This window comes from Pterocles gutturalis, unplaced genomic scaffold, assembly GCF_000699245.1.
Source record: "Pterocles gutturalis isolate BGI_N339 unplaced genomic scaffold, ASM69924v1 scaffold1601, whole genome shotgun sequence".
NCBI lineage: Eukaryota > Metazoa > Chordata > Aves > Pterocliformes > Pteroclidae > Pterocles > Pterocles gutturalis.
This window is the reverse complement of record NW_010105433.1, coordinates 25,150-48,518: the sequence shown is the minus strand read 5'-3', so window position 1 is coordinate 48,518 and position 23,369 is coordinate 25,150. Positions and strand designations below refer to the sequence as shown.

Genomic DNA, 23,369 nt, shown 5'->3' with positions numbered 1-23,369 from the left:
GGGTGAAAAGAGCCAAACCAAGCACTGATAGGCACCAGAAATCAAAAAGAGCCACCACGCCTGGGCTTCCTTCCTTGGCTTTTGAAGCAGTTTGCAGAATCTTGCACAAAATGCATGCAATGCCCCAAGAACAGCCTTGTAGCAGGGACCAGCTGGGTGTTATTGCAGGATAACGCATGCAACAAGAGCAGCAGCATTGCCACTGGTATTGGGGACAGGGCAGTAGCGAGAATCGACAGAAATATTTTGGTTTTACAGAGCGCTGTTAATCGCCTTCAATGCGCAAGGACGTAAGTGAAAGGATCACTGGAGTTTTGATTATGAGTGCAAATAATATTCATATACATGTGCTAAACACAGTCACTATATTGCAGTTTTTCCACTATGTCACAGCATACAGAATCAAAGGTTTTGCATTTTTATGGAATGTATCCAAGGTAACAGCACCACAGTAATACAGTTTGTAATCACACACCCTGATTTTTTTCTCTTTTTTTTTTTTTTTGACAAGATAAGCATTACCCCCCACGTCCCATGTTTAATTTTTTTGTGTTTTTAAAGTACCGATGCATGCAAAGCATTCCATTCCCAGAAACAATGCAAAAAATGAGGTAATAGGAGTAATAAAAAAAAATTAGTATTAATTTCTAAATAAATAAATTATAATTAAAAATGCAAAAAACAACTATAAAAATAATTAAATAAGAACCCACAATATCTACAAGTTAGTCATAAATTATGATTGTTAAATATAAGGCATTTAAACTCACAAAACCCTGTAAACTATCAATGTTTTGTTCCTAGAGATTTTTCTTTTTGTTGTTCATTTCGGTTTGTTTTTTAGACTCACCTTATTAACGCAACCTACTCTTACAAATTACTTAAAACTCAAAGGAACCTGACACACCGATTGCAACTCCAGACGCTGTAAATTCGCACACACCTCGGCATCAGTCACTCACACTTTGAGACCACGGGAGTTTGGTGCTTTTCTTCACCAAGATTTTTTCTTTTTGTATTTTTTTTTTAAAAAACTGTGCTTGTTCATTAGGCAAATAGTAATACTTTCGCATAGGCTTTAAGAAAACACACGGCTTGGAAGCGCTCCTCCTTCCCTCCCCACCCAGCCAGAGTCCCTATCCTCCCCTTGCTTCACCCCCAGCTCACGCCTGGACGGACCAGACCAGCTTACAGTGTAGTTTACCATATTATTAGTAATATTAGTATTATTTTTAATTCTGCTTCAATCTGCTGTTGCTGGAGCAAGCCCCATAAGTATCGATGGACAACTCCTTGACCCAAGCAGTCCATCACCCTTCAGTCAGAGCTGGGACTGCTGCATCTCCCAAGAAACCATCACATGTATCGTAGAATATGATGTTGTGGGGTGTGTTGGGTGGCACATTTATCATAGAATTATCAAATAGTTTGGGTTGGAAAGGACCTTTAAATGTCATCTAGCCCAACACCCCTGCCATGAGCAGGGACATCTTCCACTAGACAAGGTTGCTCAAAGCCCCGTCCAACCTGACCTTGAACACCTCCAGGGATGAGGCATCCACCACCTCTCTGGATAACCTGGGCCAATGTTTTACCACCCTCATTATAAACAATTTCTTCCTTATATCATCCTTATATGTCACCATGTGTCCCCCTCCACTCCATCCTACCTGCATGGGCACAGCAAGAGAGAGGCTCCTGCATCCTCACGCCCCCCGTGGGGTTCCCCTCTTTCTCTACCCTCTTTAGTTGGGAGAAAAAAAAAAAAAAAAAAAAACAACCTCTGGGGTGCCTCTAAGGTCAGTGTTTTCCAATTCCAGCTCACAGGAATCCCATGATCTCTCAGACAGTAATTCATGATTGTTCTTGGAGACCACCACTTGCCTCCAGCGAAACAGATGCTTAGGGGAACTAGAAATAATCCCTGCCACATCAGCATTTTTGATATATAATATTCCCAATTCTCCTTGCTCCTCTGCATCTTTCTTTTACTCCCTTAGCATGGGGAAAAAAAAAAAAAAAAAAAAAAAAAAGAGTATTGAAAATAAAAAGATTTTTTAAAAAGATTAAAGAACAGGGTTTTGGTTGTGAATGCCGGTTCTCTGGAGGGTTTTCAGCTGAGGTCTTTATTTCAGGGGGACCTTGGATCTCAACAGCTCACTCTTTGGTAGACTACCTCCTAACTCTGCTTTGAGTATGAACGCAACTCAGTTTCATTTTAATAACCACCCCATTCTCCGTATGGATATGGACTGAAACACGCATACAAACACACTCGGGTGCAGGTGCACATGCTTTGAGGCAGCGACACAACCCAGCCCCTCCAAAAAGCAGCAAATCCCCCTTCCAACCTGCCTTCCCCTCCTGCGCCAAAATGCTCATGGCCTCAGCAGTGCCTTGTGAACCTCGAGTTGTCTCCTCTCCTGTTATCAGAAATATTTTTGCATGGGAGAGGAGTTGGCAGCATACATCTCTCAGCACCCCTCCGGTGTTATCATAGCATCAATCAGAGAATCACAGAACGGTTTGGGTTGGAAGTGACCTCAAAGACCATCAAGTTCCAACCCCCTGCCATGGGCAGGGACACCTCCCACTAGCCCAGGTTGCTCAAAGCCTCATCCAACCTATTTTATTATACGCCTATGGTTATTATACCCCAAAGCACAGCTATAGGCATTGACTCCAATAACCATAATTTTGGACCAGTTCTGAAGCCAACCAGCCTCACAGCTCACAGGAGAAAGCATCATGGACAATGACAACCAGGAAGACAGCCCTTCCTTGGATTTCAATATTGCCAAGCTACTTTGTGAAGATACAGAAAAACAAAGAAACAGCATCTACTCCAATATTGTGCCCGTACAGAAAGCATCCAGCACCAGCAGATAAGCAGGAACAAAGCTTCTCCCTATTGCTTCATTCATTTCATTCCCTTTTTTTTAAACTTTTTTTTTTTAAGCTTCTCTAAATTTACAACACACTGTAAACGCAAGGAAAGGAAGCACACATGGCTGAGGCAAAGAGCGCAACCCTTCTGACTGTAAACAGGATTTTGCTTTTTCGCCTCTTCCCACCCCAAAAAAAGATGGGAAAGCTTGACCTCTTTATTCCCCATCCCCCCTGTGATGCATTAATCAGGCACCAAAATAAGGAATCCATGAAAAAATATTTGGTGCAAATTAGGTAACAGCAACATGTCCACCACGAGATGAGTAGGGCATCAAACACAACAGTTCTTAAGCTAACATGCTCCAGCTGCCATCCATAGAAATAGCTAAAGGACCCCTAAACATGGTTCTATGTATTCGAGAGGTATATATACAATCCCCGTGAAATGCAGGATTGACAACAGGCCAGACTCTACCACAAGCTCCTTCATGTTCAACACTAATATCTTCTGCAGCACAGGGGGGTTTTTTTTCATCTCCCTTTTACCGGGCCCATATCCTGCATATGTGCAATATCTCCTACCACTAGATATTGTACCGCCACCTCTTCCTCCTCCTCCTCTTCCTCACTAATGTGCCTGCAGACTTTTCCTCTCAATCAAATGGCTCAGAAGGCAAAAAAATTTTGCTGCAAGGGTTTTATGGCCATACGACCTGGTAAGGAAAAATGGTGTGTCCAGCCAGTCCTTTCAGCTATCCGAGCCAAGCTGTGTTTCAATGTCCACCCTGCAGATCGGGCACTTCTTGCTGGTGGCCAGCCACTGGTCCACGCACACTTGGTGGAAGAGATGCATACAGGGCAACCTCCTAAAAAAGAGAGAAGTACCACCCCGTTAGGATGGAGAAGGTCCAGGGGATTGAGAAGAGCCAGAAAGCAGCAGTTGAGGCCACTTCAAACATGGGGAAGCACCGATGTAGTTACACCAGTGCTACCTAGGTCCTACAGCCTCCCCCAACCACGCCAGCTCATGTAGGGCAGTAGGTCAGAGATGGTGTCCCTCTTGGCTAAAAGCCTTTTAGCAAACCCCACACCTTCCTGAGCTGAGTTGTTCCAGTTATTAATTACCCTGGCTCCTGCTTTCTAACCTTTCAGGAGTATCAGGTTATACCCCAAAGCATCTTGGTTCTTCACCATGCTGACTTGTGAGCAGTCTGGTGGGTCCCCACTGCTCCTGCATGGGTACCTGGTGTTCCCCAGGGAACACAGTTGCTTTTCATCTACATCCCCTTGGTCATCTCTTCAGTCAACCTCACAAGCTGGATGGACCCTGAGTCAAGCTCAGATGTTGATGTCCCCAGGCTCCAGAGAGCTGGGACCCATCTTTCAGTGACACTTGCCACCTGGCCCATGGCACAGCCTTGAAGCAGGTAATCCAACCCCAGGAGATACTATAAAAACTTGGCCCTTCTGCTGCTGCAGAGCTCTTCCTACCTACACCCCCCTACCAACATCCATCTACACGGCATTTAGCTTCCCAGGCTCTGCAACAGCCCAAGTGAGTTTGTCAGGACAAGAACAGGGGTAACTGCACCAGTGCGTGGTGGCATTAATCCAAATAAACACAACTCAGGTGGCATCAAGAGGCAGAGGAGTAGATGGAAGAACGATCATACCTGACGTCTTCTCCATCTTCAAGCATGGACAGACAGATTGTGCATTTCTCATCGGTGTCTGACTCCTCTCCATCCTCTTGCTCCGCTTTGCCCTCCTGCGGTCTTCTCTGCAGCAAGGTTAAAGACATCATTGGGTTAGAACTTGACTTTCTAATGCTCTCCCAAGCCTGGGCAGTTGCAGGAAGGCAAATAATAAGAGCTTTGTCTATCAACCAATTCCTCCAATTTGGGGAAACCAGCGTAGCCGAAACAGCCAGTGAGGGGGAGATGCCACCAACATGCTGCTGGTCGGCACATCTCCGCCTGGGGCTGGTGTCAGTGGGGCTGCTGGTAGTGCCCCAAGGACCTAACACAGCCCCCCGCCCCCTCCTCCATCCTCCTCGCAGTGGGGATGGCCCCACAGTTGCCTTTGATGGAGACTTCTCCTGAAGACCCCAAAGCATGCGAAGCCACCACTGCCAGGAAGGGCAACCACTGTGCCCCATGCCAGCTTGACTACTGGTCCAGCCCCACAAGCAGTGCTTAACCTGTTAGCTCTCCCCTTTCCTCTTCCCCCCACACATCCATTCCTAGTCGTATCGTTTTTCTGGATCCACTGGAGATGTGGTCAGAGACAAGCGCAGCAGGAGTTGACTCACTTCCAACTTGGGCAACACAACATCCCTACTTGTCACTGCCCAGCAGGGAACTACCAACATGTGAAATTACTACACAAACAAGCACTTTTCACATTTTCTATTTAGCACGACCCAAAAACACGGCACCCATTTCCTTGTGGGTGGGAGATCAGCTCCAACAGAGACGCCTCTTGCAAAACAAGGGGAGGACAAGCTCCCCCATGCCACGGAGCCAGCGCTCTCACAGCAGGGCGCACGGGCAGCGCCGCTTGCATGCAGAATGGGGTGGGTTTGCATGCACAAAAGCCCCCTTGGTGTGTGCACTTTCTTACCAGGTGCGGACAGGGGGGAAATTGCACCCCCTGGGTGGGAGAAGGTTGAGACCCTTTTGAAAATTTAGCCCGGATCTTCCTAGCCTAGAAGTGAGAAACAGCCAGCTGAGCTACACCACTGCTTCAGCCCAGGTGCCCCCACAAGATATTGTTAAAGCACCAATTCTGGATTTTACATTCCTCCCCCATTTCAGGGAATACTTCCATTGAGAGCACCAGTTTGACAGCCCTAAGGATTGCAACCCACCAAAGTTCTTCCTTCTGTCCGCTCCCTGCCCACAACCCTTGGACAACTGTGAGGGGCTGGCAGCTTTGCCATGATTTTGGAGCACTCACCTTCTTGTACTTGTGGGGGAAGGTGAACCTTTCGATGGTGTTCTGGACGGCTCCCCGGCTCACGCTGCCCAGTCTGTCTTCCAGCTGCAGCAGCTCCTGTGGCACAGGAATAACAGCAAAGTGCCATCAACGTTGCTCCTGGGGCATGAGGTCCCAACATCCCACCCTACCTGCTGGGGACCAAAGCTCCCTCCTGCCCTTTCCTGGGTGCGAATGTCCATCAAACCCAAATCAGTCATTCTTTAATGAGGGATCTGAGCCCTGGCTCTTGGACCAATAACTAAGGGTTCAAAGCAGTGAGAACAGAGCTGAACATCCAATATTTCCAGAATCAGGGTGGAATTTGAGCTCCGTTTGACAGGCTGCAAAACAAAACTCCATACAACCGAAGCACTTTGTTCCTAGACATGAAGGGAGGCAGAGTCAACCCAAGCCAGACCCAGGCACCCCAGAGTAAACCACCTTTCACCAAGCCCACTCAACCCCTTCACCTCCCAGTTATTACTAAAATTGCTGCAAGACTCCATGCAACTGCCACGCCACAAAAGAGTCTTACAAGTTTATGCCAGAGCTTGCATAGATTGCCAGCACTTGAAAATGTAATAATAATTCTAGTCCCCAAGGTACGTACTTCATAGCTCTCCCGTACAGCGGACGTGTGCCTGCTTGGGTTCAGTCCCTGAAGAGCAAGTAGCTGAAGCTGAGGATAAGGGTAATTTCTGATTTCATGAACAACCTGCAAGAAGTGAGGGAGAAAAATAAAGCCACTTGTACTCGCACATAGAAATCCCTTGTGCACCCTGATTTAAATCTAGTGCTTTAAAAATTCAAAGTGAAAGAGCAGACTGACACCTTCCCCGAAGGAAGCCTCTCAATAACTAAAAAATGAGATTTTATTAAATAGATCTCCTATAAACAATAAGCAAGAACATGCATTTCTCCTGAATAAACTGTTATAACATTTTCTGTTTCATCTATACCATTGCAGTTCCAAACTCTCAACATGGATTAGCTTAAAAAGAGATTTTATTCTATTTAGTTTTAAATTAGTGGATTTCTCTTCATCCAAGCTTTGATTTTTTAAGCCTTGCTGTAGCACACAGGTGTCAGGGTCTGACTATGGGAACGAGGAAAAAATACAATGATGTGATGAGGAGTGGTCCTTGGGGCTGAGCCCAGGGAAGGGAGTTACCTACTGCTGATCCTTCTGCATACAAAAAGTCCTGGGAGCCCACAATTTGTTCCAGTATTAATAATATTATTAATAACTGCTGAGTCTCTCACATCCTCCCCAGGTTTTGCAGACCAGCTTGTGAGCGTGGTGCTGCGTGCGATGGACCGAATCTTTCCAGAGCAGCTGAGCTTTTCTTTCCTTTCTCTAAGCCAGAGTGCAATGATGCAACATTATCCTTTCAGATGCTCCCTCCCACGGCCAGAGATAGGTGGGATTCGCAGAAAGACAGGTGATAGAAAGATAACAGCCTTTATTTTGACTGCCTTCTGGCAGACAATGCATAAAACATTTCTTGGTGAAAAGTGTTTCACTTACCATCTGTGTCGAGGATGTGCTTCTGGGGAAATGGTGCATCCGAGGCGTAGCCAAATAATGCTGATAGGGCTGAGGGACCGGCCGGACCTGGAACTGGGTGTGAGTCAGTCCTGCATCGACGCTGAGGTCCCTGTGGGCACGAGGATGAAGATACGGCTTTGACTGGATGGTTTTATTGCATGGCTTACAGGTCAGATCATACTCAAAGGGCAACCCCCACTGGTGGGGCTGCTGAGGGTTCCTCAACCCTGGGGTGATGCTACTGCTTGGCAGGGAGTTTCCTCCAATTACAGAAACACAGCTAATTACTCAGTGACACACTGATGAACCATCCTGGGTGGCTGTTAGGAGCCTGTTAGGCACTGTCCAAGGGCTTTTTCATGTGATGTGATGATGACCTCCTCTCCTTGGAGGTGTCCCAGACTGGGTCATGGTAGACTTGGGGAGACAAGGGAGACTGCACCTCGCCTGAACCCAGCTTCAGGGAACTCCAGAACTGCTGTTTGTACTGAAAATATAAAGGTTTTAAGAAATTACTGGAGGAGATTGCTGCAGGAAAGGATGTCATATAACCAGTGGGCCAATGCCAATGAAGCACCCCATTGGGACACCCCCAATGGTCCCACTTTCTCATCACACATCCTTGCCTGGGCAAGCAGAGTTGGGGCTTAGCTTTGTAGGTTTGGGCACTTTTTTCCTCTAGAAAAATAACCCAGATCAGTCCCAGGACTTGGCATGACCAAGACCCCAGCAAAGGGGGCTTGCAGAAGAGATGGGGAGACAAATTATTAGGGAGTGTAGAGATAGGATGAGGGTTAATGGTTTTAAGCTGAAAGAGAGTAGATTTAGATGAGATACTAGGAAGAAATTTTTTCCTGTGAGGGGGGTGAGGCAGTGGCCCAGGTTGCCCAGAGAAGCTGTGGATGCCCCATCCCTGGAGGTGTTCAAGGCCAGGCTGGATGAGGCTTTGAGCAACCTGGGCTAGTGGGAGGTGTCCCTGCCCATGGCAGGGGGGTGGAACTCGATGATCTTTCAGGTCCCTTCCAACCCAAACCATTCTGTGATTCCATTATTCTATGAAAAGTCGCAGCTCTGCCCAATCTAGCACGCAGAGACAAGCTGCAACCCCATCCCCACACCATGTGGAGGGGACGGGAGGAGACCTAACAGCATCTCCACTTATAATCCAATTAGCTGATCCTTCATCTCTCCAGCCAGGGAGTCTCTCAGCAAACAAGTGCTTTGAACGTCATTCACTTTATCATAACTACAAACGTTGATGCTCTAATAACCGTTGTCTTCACATTTGCCAAAGCAAAGCTAATTACAGCATGGGTTTCCCATTTGAGCCTTGAACTTCACTTCCCCTGCGCGGAGGACAGCGGCAGTGAGTGCCATGGCTTGTTAGGAGCAACCCAGACGTGTCCTCCAGCAGCTGTGAAGCTGTGTTCGCCCAAGAGCAGATAACAGATATGAGAAGACAGCAAATGTGGAAATCCTTCACCCAGAACAGCCTGTGCACCAGGCAGCATCTCCAGTGCTTTGGTGTTCCCCAGTAAGTCTCCCTGTAGCAAGCTGATGCAAAGAAAGGGACTATTTTTGCTGGCCCTGTGCTAGCCACATCCTAGACAGACCATAAAACATGGCAAGCAACTGGCAGCAACACAACCAGTGTGAGAGTCTGCAGGACTGAGCATTTCCAGTTCCCATGACACAATTTTGGAGATTTATCCAGTTGCTGAAGACTGTTCCCAGGTAGATGGAAGACTCAGCTGGAAATCAGGAGGCTTTTGATCCATTCCCAGCCCTGTCACTGGCCTGATGCACGACCTTGACCACTTCCTCTCTGCCTTCCCATATATATTCCCTGTCTACAAAATAGACGCGATAATCCACAGAGTGCTGTGAGATCAAGGGCTGAAGAAATCTCTCAAAGATGAACAGCCATTATTAACTTGCAGAAGTAATTCCAAAACAGCGTTGATGAACTGTTTGTGCACGGGTGCATCCAGATCCTTAAAATCAGGTATTGAGGCTCCTGGAGCGATGCTGTTAATCTAGAGAGGGGCCCAAAGCAGAATATTGCATAGAGTGGTGTTTTCTCAGGGTTTGCGGGTGAATAAGTAGAGAACATTAGCTGAAGAAAATCAAAACCAACCATCACCTAGCCCATGATACATGAACAACTGTACAGCATCTTGACACTCGGATGTGAGGTTCAAGACCTATGATGCCTATGGCACCCAGGCTGCCAACAGCCAAAAAAATCATAGAATCAGAGAATCACAGAATGGTTTGGGGTGGAAGGGACCTGAAAGACCATCGAGTTCCAACCCTGTGCCATGGGCAGGGACACCTCCCACTAGCCCAGGTTGCTCAAAGCCTCATCCAGCCTGACCTTGAACCCCTCCAGGGATGGGGCATCCACAGCTTCTCTGGGCAACCTGTTCCAGTGAAAAATAAAATATAGGGACCCATATAACCAGTTGGACAATCGCCACTAAATGCAGATAGAGAAGATGATTTAAGGAACCAAAGGAGAGTTTATTTCTTCTTCACTAGAAGATTTTAATCGAGGTGGGACTGTCCAAGATGATTGATCACCTTCAGATCTTCCTTCTATGCCCATTTCCCGTGACAGTGCCTACCACCTACCCCCTCTGAGTGAGCTCCACGGATGCTCATGCGGTAGTAACGCATTAGAGGGAAGTTTTTATATCTGTCACTGGGCAAAACCATACATGTGCCCCAAGGGAAAGTGAGTCACCCAAACATATGTACACAGTATGATTCCTGTCATCCCTGCTCCTTAGGTTTTATAAGGCTATGGAGCAACATGGAGGGGGGGACAGGAGGGAGGAGGAAGGGAACAAAAAAGCGATGTTTTATCAGATCCTTCTAATTATTATAATTAAACACTCTGCGCCAAAAGAAAGGCAGAAAAGAATGGCTCTATCCACATGGTACATGAACTGCTTTGCAAACTGATCTGAACAATGTCGTCCGAGCCAAACTCAGCTCACGGTGGTGCCAGTAATGAGAACACCTGAGAAGAAAATGGCAGAAGGATCTGGCCATGTTTTAGGTTGTATGTTATTACCCCAGAGGGGGACAAAAACCCCCCCCATGTTAAAAGGACTCTGTTTGCAGAGCAAAGAGCTCAGATGTTAGGAAATGCCATAATTAAGATTTCCTGTGACGTTTTGGTCCCTTTGTGCGTATACATTGTGATTGTCTCTAATTACATGTTCATATGTTATTTTTTCCATTCAGTGCATGGAACAGACTTTGCTCAGCTAACCAGAAGCTACTCAGAAGAATGTTTTTATTTTCTTATTCTTCCAGGTAGGGCCGTATACCTTACTAACTGTGCAAGATCTCAGAACCCGCTCTGAAAATGAAACGATCAATTCCCTGCTCAGCTTTGCCAAGGTATCGAACACTACAATGGGAGAACAATTAACAGCTATTAATGCATTCACACCCCCCTGCAGGGCAGGGCAGCTCCCTAATTTAAACCACAGGAAAAAGTCATGGACACTGTTTTTTGAGTGCCTGGTGGACAGCAGAAGATCTAGTTCAGACAGAGAAGTTGGTCTATAGGAAAAAAGACCCTGGCTGTGTCCTGCATCAGGAAAAAATCCTGGAGGAAGATTCACGCTTGGCTGCACCCTGCATCCATAGATAGTTATGGGTGATATCCATGCCTCGACATTGTCATAGACGTGCATAAAGGCTTTAGCACGTGCTCATGGCCCTCCCAGAGATGAGCTTTCCCATCGCACGCTCCCCACATTGTATCTGTTGAGCTGCACCATTAGTTTTCATGAAAACACTGGTCCATGATGACATCCATAGAATCACAGAATCACAGAATCACAGAATGGTTTGAGTTGGAAGGGATCTTAAAGATCATGGAGTTCCACCCCCCTGCCATGGGCAGGGACACCTCCCACTAGCCCAGGTTGCCCAAAGCCTCATCCAGCCTGGCCTTGAACCCCTCCAGGGATGGGGCATCCACAGCTTCTCTGGGCAACCTTCACCGACCTTTGCAGCCTCCCCAGGATGTTCTAAGTCCCTCATTCAATGCACTCGTGAAATGTGGAAGACTTACCAGTCCGTGCCTTCGGCTAAATACCTGGGCTGGGGCCCCAGGGGTTGTGGAGTTTGCAATTGGTGGCTGAAGTCAAAGCTGGGGTGTAGGCGGTGAGGCTGGATGGACACGCGCTCTTGAGCCCGCCTGCATAGAGGAGACCAGCAGTTAGCCATACTGGGAGCACTGGTACATAGAGCTCCTGCTCCCAGCCCATGCCAATAAACCAGGAGAAATCCCAAACTGCTGGTCTTATGAATACACGTCCAAGAGGAAAAAGTCCAGGCAGGTGTCAAGGATGATGGGAAGAGGAACCCAGAGATATGGCATTTATTTGTGGTCACCATGGACACAGTGCAGACCTCCACTCTCACCCCCTGCGTAATCCACATACACTCAGATTACAAGGGATGCTATTCGGTGGCAACATGGAGAGAAAACCAAAACAAAGCAAAAACCCCCACTTATTCCTTGGAAGTTTTGTGCCATTTGCACCGTTTTATTTTTCTGCACTGTCAGTTGAAAAAGAACATACAAGATAAAACATGTCCCTGGTTCTGCCGTTATCCATCATCATAAAGGAGCTGCAGGTTGTCTCATCTCCCCATGAAGTCCATAAGCTCCTGGGGAGCCTCATTCATAACACGATTACCGAGGAGTAACTGAAAGCAGAATTTACTCTCTCTGGCCTTTGCCAGCATTTCTCTGGATGATGGACAGGCCAGGCTGGGATCCAGCTCCTTCTCCCCCCAGCTCTGCTCCTTTTGCTGGCGGGGAAAGGAAAGGGTAGAAAATATAGCAAGGTTTTCCTAGGCATTTGAGTCTCTCCTTGTGATTATTGCCCATTTGAACTACTCAGGGGATGAGCATGTGCTGCTTGATCAGTGTCCATGCTTGGAGAGAGACAAGGTGGATGCACAAGCAGGATTTGCACTGCAAACTCATACCCCTTGCACCCTGCCAACTAGTGGAGCCATCGCAAAATAAATCTATGGCAAAACACTACAGCAAATGGAGCAGAGAACTGCTAAATAAAGATTTTTTTAATGTAGCCACAGCTCAGAGGTTTCACTTTTGAAGGCACGACCTGGAATCCCATTAGTGGGACCCCATGCCCCACACCTGTAGGGTTTCTGACACCCTCCTCCCATGCATCTGTGCTCTCAGAAACAGGCTGTGGGATGGGGCAAGGGGTTCCTGCCCTTTTCCACACCACAACCCACTTGCAAAGGGAACACTGACAGCATTGACCAAAAAAGCTTCTGTGTGGATTTGTGCTCCATGCTTTTATCTGAATTAAGCTTATGACTAAGAGATAAACACTTGTATCATCGGTCCCTCAGCCTCGCACGTATTTGCTACCCAATTATTAACCGATCATTACATCCACCTAAAAATCCAGCTTATGCAAAACAAAACGAGGATGAGAAGAACACACAATTTTCAGCCAGAAAGGGTATGGAAAAGAAAGTGTTTTCTCCCTGTAACATTCTTTCCAAATGAAGCATTATTGCAAAGACTCATCCTTCGATTCTTGATCCATGGGTACAACCCACAAATAGCTTCCATATGTTTCCAAATAAAGCGCTCCTCTCCTATGTGCTATCTAAATCCCTCTTTCAAGAAACACAATCAGGACAAGGCCAGGCATCCATTTCCACCTCTGCTGAGTTACAGTAGCTCTCTTTGCAGTCGTCAGCCCGTCTGCATTCAGGCAGCTTTCCATGGTTGAATGTGCTCCTTGTAGACCTGGGAAGCCTACCTAGACCCAGACAAGCAAGTTCTTAATCTGCAAAACCTAATGGAAAGGGTGAACACAACTCTTACATGATTTTGAAACAGCAGCTACAAGGAGGTAGCTTGGGCATTTTCTCTCTCTGCCACGCAGGACAGGTTCATTGCAACACTAAGGCGTTACTGCCATTGTTCTCCTCCAAGGGACAACAATAGGTGACCTTGGGACATTCTATGTGAGCACGATATGGATCGCCATGGGAAAGGTAACCTGCAGGTGCCACCTGCCCTGCAGCCTCCCTGCTGGTGGATGCGTTTTGGAGGTACATGGGTGAATGTGTGAAGAAAAGCCAGCACTACCAGCATGTGCTGCCAGGGTTCTGCAGAAGACACTCTGCTGATGTGAGGCTGATGTAGCTTCTCAGCATCCTTCAGGAGGACTGTTGTGGTTTTACGCCATAACAGCCACTCGCTCAACCTCCCCTCTCCTGGGGACGGGGCAGATAATTAAAGGGGTAAAAGGAAAAGAGACTCCTGGGTTGAGATAAGAACAATTTAAGAACTAAACTGCAATCATATTGGAAATAATAATAATGGTGACAATAATAGCAATATATACAAACAAATGAGTGACACACAGGGACACTGCTCACCACCCCATGACCAAGGCTCAGCCCGTTCCCAGCTAATGATCCTGGAGCAGGGAAAGACCCAAAACCACAATCCCAGAACGGAGATAAGAGCCCAAGTGTCCAAGAGACCGAGACGACCCTGAGAGGGGTGACCCAGAGGGAGACAACCCGGAGCAGGAGAGAGCCCTTCCGGACAGAGCCTCACCTCTCTCCTGGCCATGCCGGGCATGGGATGGAACAGACCATTGGCCATTTTTTTTTATTCCTGGGCCTGGGGCTGTGCTCCCTCCCACCCCCTCCTGCCCCTGCAGACACGGCCCCAGCAGAGAAGCTGGAAAGTCCTTGACTGTCCTGGCAGCAGCTCTGCCCATCAGTGTGTGATCAGCTTCTCCTCGGCACAAACCCAAACACAGCCTCACACCAGCTGCTGGGAAGAAACTTAACTCTGTCCCAGATGAAACCAGGACCCTCTTACCTGGGATGGGGCATGAGCCGGCGGTGCTGTGCCTCGAGGAGCTGCTGCTGGAGGAGGTATTGCTGGTGAAGCGCCTGAGGTAGGAAGGAAGGTCCGGCCACATCCTGGAAGGGCAGGGCTGGCACCGGTGCCAGGGGCTGGTGCAGGGGGCCGCTGTGCTGGTGCGCGGGGGCCATGTGGGGGGTCAACCCTGGCTGGGGCTGCACGGCGTGAGGCAGGGTGAAGTCGGCGGAGAGCTGAGGTTGGGGAGCCAGGTGGAAATGCCGGCAGGAGGTAGCATGGGGATGCTGAGACCTTTGAAAAGGAGCACCTGGAAGAGAAGAGCATGGCCGTCATGGGGGCCAGCGGTGGCTGGGGCACCCCAGGCTGGTGGCTGCCAATCCAGGGCAAGAATTGAGCAAACAGCACTTTCTCTCCTCTGCCAAAAGGGCTAAAAAAGAGTCAACAGGTCAGTTAACATTGGTTACATGGAAAAATGTTGGGTTTTGACTAATAGTTTTTCCCCTCCAAAAAAACATTGGAACCAAAGCATGAATTTGGGTTCAAAGTGAGGTTTTGGCTCCAAATTGAAGTGTATACTGATGGAAACTGCCTTAGTTTGTTTCCAGTTGCCTGTCTTGAAGAGAAAAGGAGCAAAAACTTTAATAGGACCTGTAATGACAGAACAAAGAGTAATGATTTTAAACTTAAAGAGTGGAGATTCAGACTAGATAGAAGGAAGAAGTTATTTACAATGAGGGTGGTGAGGCAGTGGCACAGGTTGCCCAGAGAGGTGGTAGATGCCCCATCCCTGGAAACATTCAAGGTCAGGTTGAACGAAGCTCTGGGCAACCTGGTCTGAGTGAAGATGTCCCTGTCCATGGCAGGGGGGTTGGCCTAGATGACCTTTAAAGGTCCCTTCCAACCCAAACCATTCTGTGATTCTGTGAAAAAGCCTCAACATTTTAGAACACAGGGAGGGGCGGGGGGGAACCCTGTTTTCCAAAATGTGTTTTCATGGGTTATGATCTCACCAAAGTTTTAAAAGCTTGATGACTTTTCCTGTGATTCAAGGTGTTTCTTTGCCTGTTTAAAAATGTCTCATAGGCAAGAAAACAATCTTTTCCCTAAGAAACTGTCCCTCGCTGACTGCAGGACGTGAACAAGACACCTTCCACCTCTGAAAGCCAGGATTAAGATTGTGGGTCTTTCCTGAGACCCTGAATAGCCCATCCTTGCTGTGGGAAACACACCGGGACTGCTGTGAGACCAGCCACAAAGCCGATGGGAATGAGGAAGAAATGAGGTGTGAAAGATATCCATAGGGGAGGCTTTTTGCAAAACATCTGTCACGGGCTTGCACTTCCCTCAAGATCCTTGCTTGGATGGGCCCTCGGCCCAAACCGGCACATTAATTCCTACCTTCCTGGAGCATTTACAGGCATCACGGCAAAACTTTTGGCTCTTAAACTAGGGATTTGAGGCAGCTCAGAGGTGAAGGTTGAGACTCAAGTGAGGCTATTAGAGATGCCTCTTAGCTGAGGATCAGCCCCAGGATAGGACACCTACCCTTTTACGCATCTCTTCTTCCTAAAAACTACTTTTTTTTTTTTTTTTTAAATCCAGGAACAACAGCACCAAGAGACACTGATTGTTATCCCAAGAGACAAGCCAGATGTGCCTTTGATGCTTTCTTCACCCAGATCCGTTCTGCTCACATCTCCTTTCTGGAAGCCAGCCCATCCCAGCATCTCAGGGAGCCCTGAGCGCTCTTTGTTCACGTCCGTATGGAAATGGGAGATGCACAAAGAATGTCAGATGCCAGCAAGAGAAACAGTGGGAGAGAACCTAACAGAAACTAATGGTTTGCAAAACTCTGCATAATTACACACAGCATCTCTTAAATACAAGCTAATCCTCTGTAGTGTCCCTCTGAGAGAGGGAGCAGGTCACAAATACCTGTGCCACCAGCAGCAGAACTTCTTCAGGTGATAATTTCTCATGCTATCAGATAACAGCATGATTCAGCTACCCTATTAATTAAAACCAGAGGAGGTGGGATCAGTCCCACTGTTCCTCAACAAGGGAGATGCAAGCCCAGACCCACAAGCCATCCATGTACCCCTGGTACCACAGGTTATATTTGCTGCCATTGGCTTGGCCCCAACTCACCGTACAGCACCAAGATGTAAAGGGTGAGTAATGAAATGGGGGTCCTGAGCTGCCCGGGCTCATTGCTAAAGCTGAACGACACTGTGGTCATGGGGAGATGCCTCCTAACTGCTGTGTTTGCTAGAGCAACTCATGGTGAATCGCTCAACCTCCAATGGCCATGGGTCCTCCCAATGGAGAACAGCTACAGCAAGTCATGAGTGAGCCGGTTTACACTTCCAGGTCTTCACAGCGCCTGAAGACAAGGTTCTAGAGCAGGTTGAAGCGCTAATCCCTCTGCACAGCCAAACACACCAGCCTGTGCCACCAAGCAGTGGTTTAGTCGTATTTCAGACAAAACTCTTAGGAGGACACAAGACAATGAGGTTTAGTGATGTTCCGTCACATTTACTGGGACTAATTTTGTAGCATGTAAGTAAAGCAGAAAAAAACAGTCTCCCATCCTCTGCACCTCTCTCGTCTCTTGATGCCTGGTGCAACCCTAGCCAGGGATTTCCAGACTTTTGCTGGAGCTTGGGAGGCTTTAGTCTGATTCAGCAAAACATCTGCAAGACCTTTGATGCCAGAGCCATGATGAACTAGAGATCACACGGTGGACACATCATCTTGTCCCAGCTTTTGACTTGACTTTTTCCTCCCACACCAGGGTAGTCCTTGCAAGGAACTTGGTCATACAGTTCCCTGAAGTCCAGAAAGTGCAAACTTTATCTCTGATATTTGGGCAGACAGGCGTGCAGGGCCCGTGCAGAGCCAGTATAACCTAAAGTAAAAGCCTAACCCATTTGTTTTGGCACAGAGAGTAAATTTGCCTTATTTTTAGGCACTAGTCAATTTAAACAAGCATTTTCTAGTATTTTTCTGGTACCTACTGGTGCAATGATGCATTTCCCTCCATAGGAAAAATACTAGAATACATTAAGACACGAATTGAGACCATATGATTAAATAAAACCCATCAATTTGTCTTAACATAATTAACTATCTGGTGTTGTAATTGTTCATTCCCTACAACTAATCCAATTGCTGATGAGGATTTTGACAGCAAAGCAAAGACTTTGGGGAATACTTCAGCAAATCTATGCTTATTAGCAGTCATCAAATCATACAGCTGGCATAACCAAACCAGCTTGCACAATGAAGAGCCAGTCCTTGCCAAGCATGGTACTAGTGGACCCCAGAAAGCCCTGCCAAACAGATAACAGTGCACAACGGAACATTTCATCTCTAATTTATCTATTTTCAAGTTTGCCCTCCTCTGTTCATGGTACATAGCAGCAAGGGGCTGTGGTGGAGGCTGCTTTCCAAGTCCACATGTTGGTCTTGCATACACAAGGTAAACCCAGTGTCACCCAGCACACACCAGATGAGCGTCCCCCTACTCCAGCTAGCTCACCACGACCAACATCAGAACCTGCCTCGCAGGTGCTCACCCCTATTCAGCATAACAGAGCATCTCACGTTAGCAGCATCTATTAATGATTACTCTGCTAGCACATCTTCCTTCTTGTTCCCAAGCCACAGTTTGGTCCTAGATCACGTTTGCTTTGGAACCAACAAGCATTGCCCATGAAATACTTCAAGAAAATTTGATTCATGGTTTTAAGCTGCTTTGTGCTTGGACAGTAATTTGTGCCACAGCAAAGAGTGATCCATGACTAAAAGCCAGTCCAGACACCCCACTCCAGGTTTTGTTTTCACTCCCCAGAACAAGGACACCGCTGACATTTTCATTAGCTGAGCTTTGAGGACTTTTCTGCAGCAAAGACAATGAAGTTGGAAAATGTTGTAGTTTTACACAACACAGCTGCTCACTCACCCTTCCCCTTGCCCTTTCCCGGGGATGGGGGAGAAAATTAAAGGTGTGAAGGGAAAAGAGACTCGTGGGTTGAACAAAGAACAATTTAAGAACTAAACTACAAACATATTGGAAATAATTATGATAATGATAATAATACATACTAATATACCGATGAGTGACACACAGTGACACCGCTCACCACCCAATGACCAAGGCTCAGCCTGTTGCTGGCTAACAATCCCGGAGCAAGGAGAGTCCCAAAAGCGCAACTCCAGAATGGAGATAAGACCACAAGTGTCCCAGAGACTGAGACAACCCCGAGAGAGGGGTGACCCAGAGGGAGACAACCCGGAGCAGGAGAGAGCCCTTCCGGACAGAGCCTCACCTCTCTCCTGGCCATGCCGGGCATGGGATGGAACAGACCATTGGCCAGTTTGGGTCTCAGCCCTAACCCTGAGGTGGAATCCTGGGCTGGTCACTGGGGCTGTGCTCCCTCCCAGCTCCTCCTGCCCCTACAGACACGGGCCCAGCAGAGAAGCTGGAAAGTCCTTGACTGTCCTGGCAGCAGCTCTGCCCATCAGTGTGTGATCAGCTTCTCCTCAGCACAAACCCAAACACAGCCTCACACCAGCTGCTGGGAAGAGAGTGAACTGTCCCAGCTGAAACCAGGACAGAAACTGTGCCTATCAAGCTCCAGAGCCACTAACTGCATCCTCCATGAACCTCTTTTCCCACATCATGCCCCAACAGTGCCTGCAGGAAGGTGAAGTTGGTCTGGGATTGGCAAGGCAGAGACCCTCTCCCCACTCAACAGGCTCCAGAGTTTTGTTCCTCATCCTACAGCAGGATTATCCTTCTCCATTGAGATACTTTGATTCTGCAGCCAAATCTTGGATGGTTTTTTATGGCCAACCCCAAAGGCACCCAATAGGTTCACCAGCTGCAGTGACCTTTGCTACAAACGCTTGTGTACTCCAGCTGCAGAGGGATGGGGAAAGCCCAGTATCCTCACTGCAAAGGCAGTCCTCACCAGCCCTGAGAGGATTTTGACCTGAGGCCAACCTGGAAACACACGTCCCCACGTCCACCCTGCTCCATGAGGCTCTTTGAGGTCCTCCTCCCTGTGGCATGACTAGCTCCAGCTGCTCATATCTGGAGCTGTGGAGGACTGATTTTTTTCTGGGCTGACTGTCAGGCTGCCCACCAGCCAGAAATCCATCTTTTCTTGCCCTGTTGCTTTTTCTTTTCATTTATATGCTGTTGCTGTGGCAGACGATGACAGCTCAGAGCAACATCAGATCAGCAGCTCGGAGGCGAGCAATGCGTCACTTCTGTGTCAGCGAAGCAGACAACTCACTCTGGGTTTGTGTAGTCTCCCGTTAACTGGTTGAGGCCAAATGTCACTGAGATCAGACTTCTGTCTCAATGCAAGCAGCTAAACTGAGTTATTTCTTAGCACAGCGGGGGGGTATTTTCCCCCCGTTCTTTGCCTTCCCTCTCCCGCTCCGTATCAGTTCCTCACACTCTTCTGTTGACCATATGCATGGTCAACACCCGCTCACACACCCAGCCACCCAGCATCCCAGGGTTGCCTTACAACCCTCTGGCCTCAGCTAAGCCATGAAGGCAGCTAATGTCCAAGCCCAGCTAATCCAGGTCTAAAAGGTGCCCTGCAAAAGTCTAAAGGTTTATTCCAACACATGGAGGCAAAGATGGGATCGAGTGGAAACATGAATCAAGTCTTGGGCAAGCCAGGCTATCTGGGGGGTGGGAAAGAGGAGCTAGTCCTCTGTGTGGTCCTCTGGCATGCTTGGGGCCAAGCCTGGGCCAAAAGAGGCTACGGCACGGCATGACGGGGCAGGACCATGTGGTCATAGGTACCCCATTCAACTTGTGCCCTTGCTTGAGCACCAGCAACACCTCCCTGCTTTGTGTGATGCTCTGAGAGCTGTTGCATGCACTCTCCCTCGGCTTCTTCCATTGCATCCCAAAGCCAGGGTCAGAGCCAGGGATCAATGGGTGGGGGAATTCCTGCTGCTGCCAGAACACGAGTGTAGATTGGTAGCTGTCCCAACTAGTCTGGCTCACCTCTGGTGCCAGGACAGATGATGTGGAAGAAATGTTTTCTTCTGAGGCAGTGGCCCAGGTTGCCCAGAGAAGCTGTGGATGCCCCATCCCTGGAGGTGTCCAAGGCCAGGCTGGATGAGGCTTTGAGCAACCTGGGCTGGTGGGAGGTGTCCCTGCCCATGGCAGGGGGTTGGAACTGTATGATTTTTAAGGTCCTTTCCAACCCAAACCATTCTGTGATTCTGTGACTTTGCACAATGATGCCAAGGACCCACCATGGAGCTGGGCAACGCCGTGGCTCCGTCTCCCTTCCTGCACCATGAAGATGAACTTCAGCTAAAAATCCCATGGGGAAGATCATTTCGCAGCTATTTACGAGGCACCCAAAATGCTTAGCTGGAAGATTGCATTACAGGCTGTAATCTCAAATTGAGGGGGTATAAATTTGTTTTTAGAAAGCCAACAGATGATGCAGGCACATGGATAGCTGAACCTGCTCAGCTGCTCGTTGCCATGCTGTTTCCACCCTTCACTCCGCACGCAGCGGAAACCCACAGGGAAATTCATCACATCCTCCTCCCCACTGCTTTCCCACTTCCACGGCTTTTTGGTTTTTTTTCTCAGTTCTACAGTTATATTTATTGTTTCTGTACATTATCTGAAGCAGCCTGGACTTTTTTTTTGTTGAAAGATATGCTCCTAATTCCTTCGTGCCCCCAGGTGAACCCTGTAGATGACAAGTTCATATATTTTTGCAGGTTGGTAGGTGACATCAAGTCACAGAAATTTACTGGTTTGACCACAGGTATTTCTGTCACCAGGGATTCTCTTTTAGATTCAGTCAGGATTTGACTATGCATATGCACATGCAAATTTATCCATCCAATAAATGGATTTATCCATCCATTTATTTCACCCAGAAAGGCTCAAGGGATCCGTGCGCTCCTTAAACACACGGATGCAAAGCCCCCGGGTCAACCCTGCAGAGAGACAGGGGATGCTGCAAGCTTTATGAAAAGAAAAAACCCAGAAAGCAGAACAATTTTTTTCCACCTTCTTTCCTCGTAGCAACCATATTTCTGAAGCCATAGGGCTGCTGGTAAGGGATGCAGGATCAGACCCAGAGCGGGCGCTGGGTATCTCCAGCAGACAACTACAGCCCAGGGAGTGCAGCCGCCTTCGGAAGGAAAATAAAATCTGTCTTCTGCTCTTAAGCTGCCTGCGAGGCATGGGAGTTTTTCCCTTGGGTAAGGCAACCTGGCCATCTTGTCGAGGCACCCGCAGTCCATGAGGGGGTTAGGGGAGGTGTGAAGGGAGGCTAGGGCTATTTATACATCTCAATCCTATTGCGACGGAGAGGGAGATGGCAGCTCCTGGAGAGCCCTGGCTTCACTCACTGGCAGTTTTTGCAGCTGCAGAAGATCTGCTTGTTGCAATCAGCTGCCCCAGGTGCCGGAGCTGTGCCATCTCATCCTTTTTGTCCTGATTAGAGCCCCCACAACCCCTCCTCTTGCCCTGGGATGGTAGATAAACCCCATAAACCAGAGCCATCAGGGTGTCTCTCTGAGTACTTCTGCAAAGAACCCAACAGGCTTTTAATAGCCCAGGCGCCTGCAGCTTGTTCCCCTGGATGTGCATTAAAATTCACCTCGGAGATAGGAACAGGGTGGGAAGTTAGCATCCATCCTGATAGCATACAGTGAGTAAAGGCTAAAATAGTGGGAGCAGCCCCAGAAGGACTGCATTTACAAACAAGCTACTAATTGCCTGCTGTGGTCAGCCACGTGTTAACCTTCTGCAAATTATTGGTGAATACATTCTTAGTAAACGAGTTAAATTGACTTGCTAATAGGAAATGAAGGTTGATGATGCACCTGGAAAATAAAAAGTTTAAAAAAAAAAACAAATCCAGACCAAATCCATGGTATGAGCAGCCGTACAAAAATTCAGCGATCTTGCACCGAGGAAAATATTGTCCCATCTCCTTCCCATTACAGGACAGAAAACTGTAGGGTAAGGAGTTCGGGGTGAGGAGGATGGAAGAGGAGGAGGAAAGCAATTGAGAAAAATTTATCAGCCGGGAAGGAATCTGTCTCACTTTCAGCACCTTCGCCAACAGCTTTCTCATTTCATTTTGCAAATGGGAAGAACTGTGCCAAAAATAACAGGCAGCCAGCGCCAATCCAGCCTGGGGTGCAGCCCGTCGTCCCACGTGTCTAGTGCCATGCAACGGGGAGCAGATCCCAGCACCAGCCCGTGGTTGGGCAAGGAGAATCCCCAACACACATTAGTGAGGGATAAAGAGCATTTTATTTGCCTTATTTGCTTGTCTAGTGCCAAGCAACAGAGTCAGGCTGGAGCCCTTGAGATGGGCAAAGGGCTGGTCTTTGGGCATTGGTGGAGCGTGGCTGGGTTTTAGGTGGAAAAATTAGGTTTTGGAGGTTTGTCATCCTCCTGCTCAGAGTCTTGGGTATTTGGTGGAAAAAGGTTGCAAAGGGGCTTAGGGGAACAGGGATGAAATGAGTTCCTGCATCACTGTTTAACAGCTTGATGGTCAAAGAGCCCTTAGTGCACCTCATCCCCATGGACCCCTGGGCAGACACAGCAAAACACAGTTCATCCCAAAAACAAACAAAAAACCCCCACAGACCATAGAGATTGCAGATTGCCCCTGCCTGCTTGTAGGATTCCCATTCAACATCCAGGATGAGGCTTTGAGCAACCTGGTCTGGTGGAAGGTGTCCCTGCCCCATGCCAGGGGGTTGGAACTCGATGGTCTTGAAGGTCCCTTCCAACCCAAACCACCCTGTGATTCTGTGATCCCCTCACCCTAACAAAGCCTCTCATTAATTGCTGAGTGTCATGAGCTGGCAGGACTGGAGCACAAGCTCATACCCACATTTGTGGTCCATAACACTGAGCAGAGCATCTCTTCTGCACACCACGGGGGAGGAAAAAAAACACGTATGGCCCTGAGGTAGCCAAAAAAAGGCTGAGCTGGGACTTCTTCCAGAGCCCAGCCT

At 48.1% G+C, this 23,369-nt stretch overlaps 1 protein-coding gene across 1 annotated transcript in view; it reads right to left on the bottom strand.

Moving 5' to 3' along the window:
- Positions 1-3,049: 3,049 nt before the first annotated feature.
- The window catches only part of RNF165 (ring finger protein 165), a 43,175-nt gene continuing 22,855 nt past the window's right edge, over positions 3,050-23,369 (bottom strand). Inside the window, exons 2-9 of the mRNA XM_010087390.1 lie at positions 21,744-21,919; positions 14,331-14,640; positions 11,511-11,636; positions 7,397-7,526; positions 6,479-6,583; positions 5,848-5,943; positions 4,563-4,669; positions 3,050-3,755 (exon numbers count right to left, since the gene is read on the bottom strand). Coding sequence (XP_010085692.1) covers positions 3,638-3,755; positions 4,563-4,669; positions 5,848-5,943; positions 6,479-6,583; positions 7,397-7,526; positions 11,511-11,636; positions 14,331-14,640; positions 21,744-21,919 — 1,168 coding nt within the window. The 3' untranslated portion in view covers positions 3,050-3,637. The remainder of the gene's footprint in view (positions 3,756-4,562; positions 4,670-5,847; positions 5,944-6,478; positions 6,584-7,396; positions 7,527-11,510; positions 11,637-14,330; positions 14,641-21,743; positions 21,920-23,369) is intronic.